At 41.6% G+C, this 11,451-nt stretch overlaps 1 protein-coding gene across 1 annotated transcript; it reads right to left on the bottom strand.

The window, feature by feature from the left end:
• Positions 1–4,832: 4,832 nt before the first annotated feature.
• On the bottom strand, positions 4,833–5,898 carry LOC145965832 (uncharacterized). Its single transcript, XM_083089555.1, has one exon. The coding sequence runs from the start codon at positions 5,896–5,898 to the stop codon at positions 4,906–4,908; it is 993 nt and encodes a 330-aa protein (XP_082945681.1). The 3' UTR covers positions 4,833–4,905.
• Between the last annotated feature and the right edge of the window lie 5,553 nt (positions 5,899–11,451).

Here is an 11,451-nt window from a genome sequence, read left to right as displayed (position 1 = left end):
CTTCTTCTTCGAGCGCGCTATGACGTGGTGGCCGCGCTCTTGCGTGGGGATAGTGGGGACGACGGAGCTGTCAGTATTGTCCATGCATCGAGCTCGTTAATTCATTTTACAAAAGGTAAGGCTTTTACAATAGGTTTTTAGTCACCAGAATTTTAATAATTTGCATGCATATATTTTTTAATATAGAATCTCAACCTCTTTCAGTAGAAGTGTGAATGATCGTTCTAGCATGTTCCGTTTAGAATTGATTTTTAACTTTCTTTATATTAATTATATAGTTTTAGTTAACAATGTTATAAACAAATTCTGGTGTTATAAACCATTATAATTACAATTTGCTATATAATAATTATACGATATATGTATATATGTATGTGCATATAGGTGCATGGTCTAGATAGTTGTTAATAATAATTGTGTTACATTATAATATAAAAGTGTATTAATTATTCTTTTTATTATTCAGCTCTTGGAACAAAGGATGTGGCGAGCTTTTTTATCACCGGATGCAGGTGTTCGCCGTGCCAGGCAGTCGCGCCAGGCAGTCGCGCCAGGCCTTATCTTATCGCTGAGTGAGCTCATGTGCAGCTGCACCGGATGAAGCTCGGAGGGTCGCTTATCTTTTGGTGAGTGAATTTATAACGCTTTATTGGTGAGTGAATTTATAACGCTTTATTAATCGATTTAATAATTTCGTTCGTTATAATTTATTCATATATTCCTTACTTGTTAATTGTATAGAATATATATATATATACTTATATATATTGTTTGTAAAAGTTAATAAATGTAATTGTTAAAAATTTTATCTTCATTATTTTATTAATTAAATATGTATTATACATATTGTTATTTCTCTTTTGAAGGCTTGAAAGTTTGCTAAAAAATTGCATTACTGTTGGATCTTTGTTAGTTAATGATATGGATTAATTTAACATATAATATATATATATATTCTTTTATAATTTATAATTTCGTAATAACTTATTACTCTTGCAATAAGAAAGCGCTCCTTATAATATTCATACATTATATATTCGCGAGTCCCTTTCGCATTAAGACTCGGCACGGACGTCGAAAACATTAGGGGAGATAACAAAGTAATAGGGGAGATAACGCGGTACGCTGGACTTAGCCTTGTGCTCTTATAAGGAGACTTATTATTCGTCTCAATAATAAAATCATGCATAATGAATTTTATAAGACCATACATTCATTATTATTATTAATATGTATATTTATTACCTTGTATTATTATTATTTAAACTTTATATTTCATGTGTGTTATATATGTGTAAGGTTTTGTTATAACAAAATTTATTTAGTAGTTATATAGATTTATAATTCTGCACACAGTAAAGAGTTATGAGCTTTATTTTGCATTATTGGTTTTATTAAATCAGAATCTTTATTATTTATAATTATTAATAATTTAAATAATTTAATATATTTGTCTTATATAGTTATTATATTTTTCAGATATTTTGTAAAGCGACATTCTATACAGAAGATATTCGAGGGTGCATATCATTTATAGCTTGGCTGTATTTTAATCGACAATATAGAACGTTTATTAGACTATTGTCGGAGCGGATTAAAATACTCACATATGATCATCTGGCCATGATTTATTAACTCTATGCACCTCTAATTGCGGATAAGTTTTGGATATTTTGAAATATTTTAATATTATTTTGAATGTGCTTGACTTGATAACTTTCGGTCATTTATTAAATATATTTATATTAAATAATGTTGAGCTTTCACATAATGAAAATGGTTTATTATTTGGTTATCATTGCTTACTTATTATATTTTAATTGTATATAAAATTTTGCAATTAAATAATCAAAATGAAAAATATATGTATTATTTGGCAATAATGGGTGGATAAGAAATTAGATTTTATATAATTTATTATTATGTAGTGAAGTTTTATTTGAATAACTATATAGAATATACGTATATGAAAAGAGATTTTTATAATGTATTAATTATTATGTTCTTATGCTTAGAGTTTAAACGTGTTATTATTTGAATTTTTCTTATTTGTCTAGGTTGCATATATAATATATATATATGTTGGAAGGGTTATGGACCAATGGATTATTCACGGACAACAGACAGGCTTAAACCATATAAGAATATGCAGCATTGAAAGGATTTTGAGGAATCTGTGCGAATTATTTCGGAAGTTTATTTGGTAAGTTTATTATTTTGATAAGTTAATTAATGAATTAAAGGTTTTATTTAATTATATCATATATTTATAAAATATATATTATATATATATATATATAATATATGTATTCATGTATAATATTATGTACCTTTAGTATTTTAATGCATTATCTTTTAAATTTTTATTAATAACTACATATGTATTTATTTATACTAATAATGAGGGTGATGTTACGTCCCGGGATGTCGCGGCTCTAAAAGAGAATTCGGACGTCGCGGGGCTCGATCGCTTTTTCGGGTCAAGCGAACCTATGCGGCTCTTCCCGGGGATACGTGCGATCTGAAGCGCTCGGAAATATTGTTCGGGCTCGGAGTCAGTGGACTCTTCGTCGGGGTACACGATAGGGATGACTATATTACCGTCTTGAGTTACTGGATGATTGGCAGGGTGTAGCCAATAGTCTAGAAGTCGCTCTAGAAGTCGCTCAGGGCACTCGGGGCATTCGTCGCTAATTCTGATGCTGCTTAATCTACTTCCACAGGAGTAACACCCGAATCCGATGGGTTCGCCAATTATAAGTCTATGTTTCGTCACGTAATTATACCGTAGACGCTCTTCAGCGGGCAGGGAATAATAACAGGATGCGCACAGAGCGGCTCTAGTTTGATTATTCGCGAAACCGCAAGCTTTCTGGCAAAAGCTCAGGGAGAGATCGGGGGTATTAAGGGGGGCTTGAGTGATCCGATCACGAAACACGCGGGATCGCATCGGGGGAGAGCGATTTTATCGGGTGAAATCCGATTTTCCAGGGATTTTCTTGAAAGTAGGTCTCGGTTGGGACTAAGTCCCTTTAACGCAGCGTCGGTTTAAAGGGATTCGGGAAAGTAGGTCACGGGGTAATTGGGTCAATTTATGTAGGTCACTGGGTCATCGCATTAAATCCCAAAATAAAATTAGGTCATTGGGTCAGTGGGTCATCGCGTTAAATCCCAAAATAAAAATTAGGTCACTGGGTCAGTGGGTCATCGCGTTAAATCCCAAAATAAAAATTAGGTCACTGGGTCAGTGGGTCATCGCGTTAAATCCCGAAGTTGAAAATAGGTTAGTAGGTCGTTGCGTTAAATCCCAAGCGTCGGATTAAATCCCAATTCATAATTTCGTTAATTACAGCTTAAGGAGAGGACCGCGGTCATTTGTCACTATGAATTCGTATTGTTGTTATTATTATTATTAATATTTGGCTATTATTCGCGGAATAGAGCCGGTATTCGCGGTAATTCGCGGAGATAAGGCCGGGGATTTAATACAGAGAGACTCGATTGACCACTGGAATGTACCGCGGCGCCGAAGGGTCGGGCTAAGATCGTAAAAGTGAAACCTTATACAAAAACACGATGGGCCTGGCAAAAAGTCGTGACTTGCACAAACAGGAATTTTCAACCGTCACTTACCTCCAAGATGGCTTCGCTTCATTTCCTTTCAAAGATTAATTTCCACGTGGCCTGGCCGCGTTGATTAATCAGGCTGCACTGGTAGGCGGGGATCGCGGCGCTCCACGCGGATCTCCGGGATGAACGGAAGCGGGTTGATGCGGCTGGTTATCAACGTCGATGGGGATGAGTCGTTCTGGCCACTTTATTAAGCACGTGGTTTTATTTGCACTCGCGAATAATTGTTCGTATTCTTTATCGTAGTGGTTTGTTTCTACGATATCGATATAATTGGTGGACGCGGCGTAGTAATGTCTCGCTATCATCCGACGGAGTTGATTTTTCCTACCGGCACGGCGTGTTTTAGGCATTGTAGAAAATTAAAGTCATATTCGGATTTTCTGTAGGCGTCGAGCGGCTTGTCCTCTCTGAGCCGTCACTTCAAATCAGAAATGATTGATTATGCTTCGGATTTTCTGTAGACGTCGAGCGGCTTGTCCTCTCTGAGTCGTCACTTTGAATCAGAAGTAATCAATTATGCTTCGTATTTTCTGTAGGCGACGAGCGGTTTGTCCTCTCTGTCGTCACTTCAAATACGAAAACTCGATTTAATTGTTATAATTTAGTAGCACGTGCCTAGTTAAGAATATCCGTATATTAACGTCGCATCGCGTGGGATGTGGATTTATTGAATTAGGATTCTTTTGAATGATCACGAAGTTTAGCACACACTAATATATATTTCTAAAATAATACACAAAATGTAATATATTTAAACTAGCACTTAGATTCGAGAATGAATTTATAATGAATTTGGAATTTGAGTTAAGATTATGATATGGAATTAGAGTTAGAGTCCAGCTTAGGACTTGTCGGTTCGGTGTCGCGAGTTAGACTGCTTGAGTCTGGGCCCGCTCCGAGGTCCCTCGATTTCGGCGGCTCGACTGCTGCGGCGGTCGAAAGTGGGGAGCTTGGAGAGAGAGGGGCCCTAGCTGAGCGCCATCTCTGGGCGCTTGGCGGAGGCTTAAATCTAACGCAGTGCCGCGCTCGGCCGCTAGTCGGAGTTCGGTGTCATAGCGCGCCTTGGCGCGCTTTTCAAATGCGCTGAAAGAAACTTAGAAGATTTACATGAAAGTTCGTGGAAAAATCCGGCGCGGGATGTAACACCTCCCCCCTTAGATGAAAATGTTGGACGATGTTCCAACATTTTCCATGTATAATCTAAAGTAATGTAAATTATTTCGCACGCTCTTATATTCTATGTATAATATGCTTAGAACTATTTTGTGTGCACTACACGTTTTCGTTCAAAAGTTTTCGAAGTTCTCGGTAGTCACGCACTTCACTTATTGGGGGCTCTATGGGGGTTGGTCGAATGTCTTCGGTTATTGGGAGGGCTTTAGGGGGCTGATTTTCTGGCGTCGAAAGGGGTTTGGAGGATCGCTGATTCTCGTCGTCCATTCGTCGTCTTGGTGATCCTGTGTACAGGAGCAGGTTCGTCATTGAAGTCCATACCGCTCCCAGTAGATGCAGGCTCCATCCGTATATCGAATGCAATGCGTATCCGTGGATGATGGTGTCCACGATTAGCTTTATTAATCGGATTATTATGAAAATTCCGATCACACCTGCGCTGGCCGATCCGAATGTGATAAATCCTGTCCACAATTTTTGCCCTGCGTTCTCCGCGATCTGGTCCAAGGATTTTTCGTCTAGCAGGTTTAGCATGGATATACTTCCTGCTGGTATTTCTCGTCCCATGGCCCCTCTTGCTATTGTATTCAGCATCGAAGGTTTTTCCATAGGGAACATTATGTGGTCGCGGAGTCTGTCTAAATCTTCGCTGGTATAGATGCCGCTGGTGGCGAGAGAGGAGGGGCTCACGTATTTCCAGGTGGGTTTCGTGAGCGGTTGGATGATCGAAGGTGCCGCCGCCTCTTGTGGTCGTGGCATCAGGCGGTACCAGCTGCCGTGTATGTTGTACATAACTGGCAGGAATTCGTTGCAGTCCCTCGGCGTTCCTTTTTTGGTGAGTATCCTTGTCCTCGGTAGCATGAATAATGATTGATTTTTGTACATTACCGGGATTTCGTTATAGCAGACGTCCGTTGGTCGTACTCGGCATTCTACAGCTAGACATTTGACCAGGTGTAGGGCTTCTCCCGCCATGACTGCGGTGTATCCAGGTGCCTTCATTATTCGATGCGCCATTTCGTCAGGGGCGAAACTGGCGAGTGAGAGCGCGTTTTGTAATATTTCTTTTTCGAGCGCGCATTTTTGTTCCATTATGTCGCGGTAGAGTCGCGTCAGTTGTGTTTTAATATGTTTTTCTACGTATATAAATTTAGAATTTACATACGAGAAAATGTCTAAGTTACTGACGGATATTCTTGTGCGGATTTTGAATGTTCTTCCCTTTTCTGTTTCTAGTACGAATAATTTTGGGTGTTCCGTCAGCATGAGTTTGTAGCCACACAGTGTCATCTCAGTGGTTTTGGTGAGGGCGAAGGTCGTTTCCTTCGTTGTCACTGTGTAAACGGTTGGCGTCTCGGTGTTTGTCTGTGCCGTGAGTTTATCGGCTGGGCCCTCGTATAGCACGTCGTATTGGTCGAAATGGCAGCTGTCCCTTGGCGTGATAGTCCAGTAGGTCTCCGAGCCGTCGTGGTCCATGCATTCTCCCGTGAGTGCTTTGCAGTGCGCCCCGGATGGTAGGATTAACTCGTTAGTGTTTCTATCGATGACCGCGTCGAAGTTCCGAAGAGTTACTTTTACGACGGCCTGGACGACAGCACTTTCCCATGTTCCATAGGCATCTCCGTATTGAGTTCCGGTGCAACTTCCGTCCATGCTGGTGGTGCCGGCGAGGGTGACGCTTCGCACGTCCGTGCTGTTCCTCTTGAATGACTGGAGGATGCTTCGTTGACCTGTTCCTATGTCGATGGTTCCCGTGTCTTGCAGCTTTTTGCAGATGGATTCGGTGAGTTCTATTGTGTATTGGCGGCGTCCTCCTCGGACTATCGAGACGTGCGAGTGCATTCCACAATAGTATATCGTGCGGTCGACTTCGACTTTGCACTGCATCACGTGTGTGTGGTCATGGGTTGACATTTGTAACAGCTGTACGTAGGTGGCTTCCCTCTTAGGTTCTATGTTGTCGACGGCGCATTTACCGATGTCTAGGAGCGATAATGACGTTATATTTAATCCTTGTCCCCCGCAGTCGTATCCGATTAGACAGTATGATGCGGCAGGTAACAACAGGATTAGGGCAATGGCATGCGCTAAGATTTCCATGGTGACGGTGACGATGTTCATGGTGCTGCGCTTGATTGAGTTGTGGTCGGTCCTCCGTCCGACTTCCTTTGATATAGCGGCTCTGGAGTGGGGGAGGCCTCCGTAGTGGGGGCGCGATGCGGTGAGTGTTTGAGCTTGTCTGCGTGTACTACACGGGTCCTGGTAGCGCTTATTGCTAGTCTTACATTGTGGCTCTTGAGAACCTCTAATATTTTGTAGGGGCCTACGTACTGGTCCCCTAGCTTCCCTTTCGAGGGTTCCTTAAGGAGGTATACGTTATCGCCTATCTTAAAATTACTCGTCCTTATTCTACGATCATAGTATCTTTTGGATTTTTCCTTGGCGCGCATTAGGTTTTCGCGTGCGATAGTTTGTGCGTCTTTGATGCTGTTGAAAAGTGTTGTAAGATATTCCGCGTAACTCTCGTTGGTCGTATCCGCAGTAACGGGATCGCTCGCAGGGGTCCGCGCGGTTTTACCGAACACGAGTTCATGCGGTGTGTACTGAGTGCCTTCGTGGACGCTAGTGTTGTAAGAGAGGGACGCTAACTTTAGGCACTTATCCCATTCGTTATTTTTATCCACGAACTGCTTCAGGTATTCCCACAAGACTTGGTGCGATCTTTCGACCGAGCCATTGGCTTGTGGTCTATACGCTGTGGTTCTGTAGTGCTTAATTCTAAACTTACGTGCTATGTTTCGCATAAGGCTATTTAAGAAATGCGATCCTTGGTCGGTTAGGATTGCTTTGGGAGCACCGAATGTGCATATAAACTCGTTGGTGAGCGCGTCGGCTACTTCTATGGCTCCGGCGTGTTGGAGCGGTATCGCTAGCGAGTACTTAGTTAGGAGGTCCTGTATAGTAAGTATGTAACAGTTTTTCGACTGTGTCGTTGGTAATGGGCCCATGATATCCATGGAGATTTTGTCGAAGGCGGAGTCAGGGGTGTCCGTAAGCACCATGGGTTGCCGAGTTTTTGTTCTTACTAACTTTTTTAGTTGACAAGCACGGCAGTTTTTTATGAATGATTGGACGTCGGCTTTCATTCCCGACCAAAAATACTTTTTCTTTACTCGTCTATATGTTTTCGTGACGCCCTTGTGTCCGCCGACGGCAGAACAGTGATTTTCCGACAGGATCTGTTGCCTACTCTCTTCTGGGGGTATCGTAATTTCATTCTTACAAATAAAGATTCTAATACTAGTTTCGCTTAGGGTTCGGGTGAGTTGCATATACACCGTTTCCCAAGGTACATTGTCAACGTTACCTCTGGCGATAGAGATAGATTGTAGGCCGAGTTCGGTGACGACGTCTAGCAAGGAATGCATCGTTTCCTTCACGATTTCTTTTTCCGTGATTCCTGATACTCTATCTTTAATGATTAGTGATATAATGCGTCGCGAGCCATTCCGGTCGACTCGGGCTCTGCCTAGCGTCGCATTTTTAATTAGAGGGAGCGACTTAGTGTCTGCAAGCATGCGAGCCCCTTGGTCGATCGGAATGCCTTGTTGCGTGGTGAAAATAACTAAGTTGTCGCGTCGTGTCGTGAAGTTATCAGGTATCGTTATTACGTTAGGTCCCACTGGGTTTCGTATGATAGCGGGTTCATTTGGATTTTCAAACGGTCGTTCGTCGTCATCGGACTCTGTGCTACTTTCGGATTCCGCGTCGCTTTCGGCGTTAGCCTCGCTTTCGCTGTTCGCGTACTCCTCAGCTTCGTTTAGCTGGTTGCAGGGTAAGGTCGAGGGCGTTCCCTCCGCATTGATTGGCGTGCCGGTCTCTCTAGTGCCTGGTTTTGGCACTGCGGAAAATAAAGATTCATCTGAGTCGGATGATATAGGATCGTTTTCGAGGATTAGGATTTGTTGGGTTTTCGCGGCAGGTGTGGGAGTCGGATTTCGCGAGAGTGCGTCCGCGTTTACATTGGTTTTTCCCGCTTTGTACATTACCTCGTATTCGTATTCCGCTAGTTTTAAACGCCAGCGTACGAGTCGCGAAGTGGGGTCTTTTACCGAATGTAACCACACGAGCGGTTTGTGGTCCGTTACTAACACGAACTTCCGTCCATACAGATAGGGTCGGAAGTGATTGACACAGTACACGATGGCGAGGAGTTCTTTTTCTATCGTGGAATAATTTTGCTCTGCGTTGTTGAGTAAACGCGATGCGTACGCGATGGGTAGATCTTTTCCGATGTTACGTCCCCAGTTCCTCAGGACTGGTCTGGAAGTCTTACTTTCCCAGTTGGACGCAATTAATCTCTCAATTTGTTTTAGGGCAACCTGCTAGGCCGGCTATACCCTGGGACGCCGAGAGATTGAAGGTCTATTGTGCTTGTAGAGAGGATTCAGGAGGGAGTGAAAATAAACGTTCACACTAAATTTTATAAGTTTATTCTATTTTGTTCAAAGTATATATATATTTTTTATTTTACAAATTTGAATATCCTTTTATTCCTCCCTCGGATAACCGTACAATTCTGGTAGAAAGTAAGAATATTCGATGTTTATGGTTGAGATGGGTCTTTCCGGGGAAGCTAGGGAAATCTCTAAGGGCTCAAAGGGGTCTGGGTCTTCATATGCCACGGGGGAATAGCTAGGAGGACTATATAGGCGGTTTTCCTCGGGATAGTAGTTGTATAGAGGTACGGTGTCAAGATGTTGGAATGTCCCCGAGATGGAAGCAGTCTCTGGACTCTGACTCCAATCCACTGAAGGTCCGGGGATGGATGCCTGGTCGGAGTTTAGCGAGATGGTTGAACAGTTGCTTCTATCTTCGGTAATTCTTTCTACTAGATTGGAGGGAGAATATTGATTATGTGGGACTGGGATAATTTCGTGGCTTTCTTCCTCAATAGTGATTATGGGGATAGGTGACTGAGGTTCTAAGTCGATGATCTCGGGAACTGGTGCAATGATTTCATTCTCAAGAGTGATGATAGGGAAGAAAGTACGTCGCGTTTGCCTATTTCGTCTCACACGGCGTAGAATATTTCGACGGGTATTGAAGTTACCTTGTCTCACTCGGACCATCTGTCGTTTAATTAACCAATTATAAACCTGTCTATTTAGTATTTAAGACTTTGGTGATTTTGAAGTCACTTACTTTTGCGTAAAGTTGAATTTAAGAATACCCGATCCCTGTTAATAAAAAAAGAAAAAAGGAATTCCATATGAATGTTCAATTTATAATTGTTATCCCGAGTATAGTCAGATAGATGTCCCCAAAGTTGATAGAAGTATAGACCGGCAGAAATAGAAAGATTAGTATAAAAAATTTTATTGTTGGTAACGTTGACTCCCGAAAATTACCGACCGTCGGTAATGTAGATTTCTGTTTTACCGACCGATGGTAAGTTAGATTTCTGTTTTACCGACCGATGGTTAGAGTCACTTTCTGTTTTACCGACCGATGGTAAGTTAGATTTCTGTTTTACCGACCGATGTTTAACGTCACTTTCTGTTTTTACCGACCGATGGTAAGTTATCGACCGATGGTAAGTTATCGACTGATGGTAAGTTATCGACCGATGGTAAGTTATCGACCGATGGTAAGTTATCGACCGATGGTAAGTTAGGATTATCGAGAAGTTATTTGTTTGAAATGTTAATGTGTTATCTTGGTTTCAAATAAATTCTTATTTTATTTTGATTCTCTGAAAATCGAAAGGGGATTCGAGGAAAAATCGGGAGTTTGGATACGCTGACAAGGTATCCACCTATCATACGGCTGGCTTAGTATTAACCTCGTAAGGTTAAGTTATAATTGCAAGTAGTGATAATAATTCAAATTGTTATAAACTAAGCCAGTGTATTGTCTCTAAATCCTGGGATGTATCTCGTATTTTGAAGTTAAGGCTAAATTCAATCCAAGATCAAAAGGTCAACTTCTATCATTGGGATAAATCCCTCAAGATAATTGCCTATTAATCGAAAACTGTATTTTCGCCTACTCAAACGTCGATTGACAGGAGGCCGCTTATTTTTTCTATTGCCTCACCAGCTCTAGGTTGAGAAACAACCTCTATCATGGGAATAAATTCCTCAAGATAATTATTTTTCCACCGAGCCAGACTTGGGTTCGACCTGCCGCTGCAGTTTCGCACTCGCTCACTGTCTATCGCGTCGTCTTATCGAAGAGATAAGTCCCAGATAAATTTTCCAATTGGAAATGATATTTACTAAGTTGAATAACTGGATTAAGGAATACGGGTAATCAAAGGTAAGGTTCCCGAATTGTCGCGCACTGTTTCACTGAATTTAGTTGTTAGTAGAAATTAAAGGTTAGATTAATGACAAGTGGCCGGATATTTACCAGTGTCTGAAATGTCCTAGTGTGTGAAGGCTGCTTCCCTTCACTAGGCTGATGAGTGGATGCTGCTTCCTTCCGCTGGATACCGTCTACCTCAGTGACAGTTCGGGATGGAGGTTGCAGTCCAGGAGTTCGATTGAGAAACTCAATGTTCAATAGTCACTGAATTTATTAACTGAATACACGTACAAAATCTCGGAGATATAAGTATTAACACTGTGAATATCGTTGGGC

This window comes from Camponotus vicinus, unplaced genomic scaffold (assembly GCF_025532165.1).
Source record: "Camponotus vicinus isolate PSW18456_S1 unplaced genomic scaffold, iyCamVici1.0 SCAF_14, whole genome shotgun sequence".
Taxonomy (NCBI): Eukaryota; Metazoa; Arthropoda; class Insecta; order Hymenoptera; family Formicidae; genus Camponotus; species Camponotus vicinus.
The sequence above is the reverse complement of the archived record's forward strand: the minus strand, read 5'-3'. Positions and strand labels throughout refer to the sequence as shown.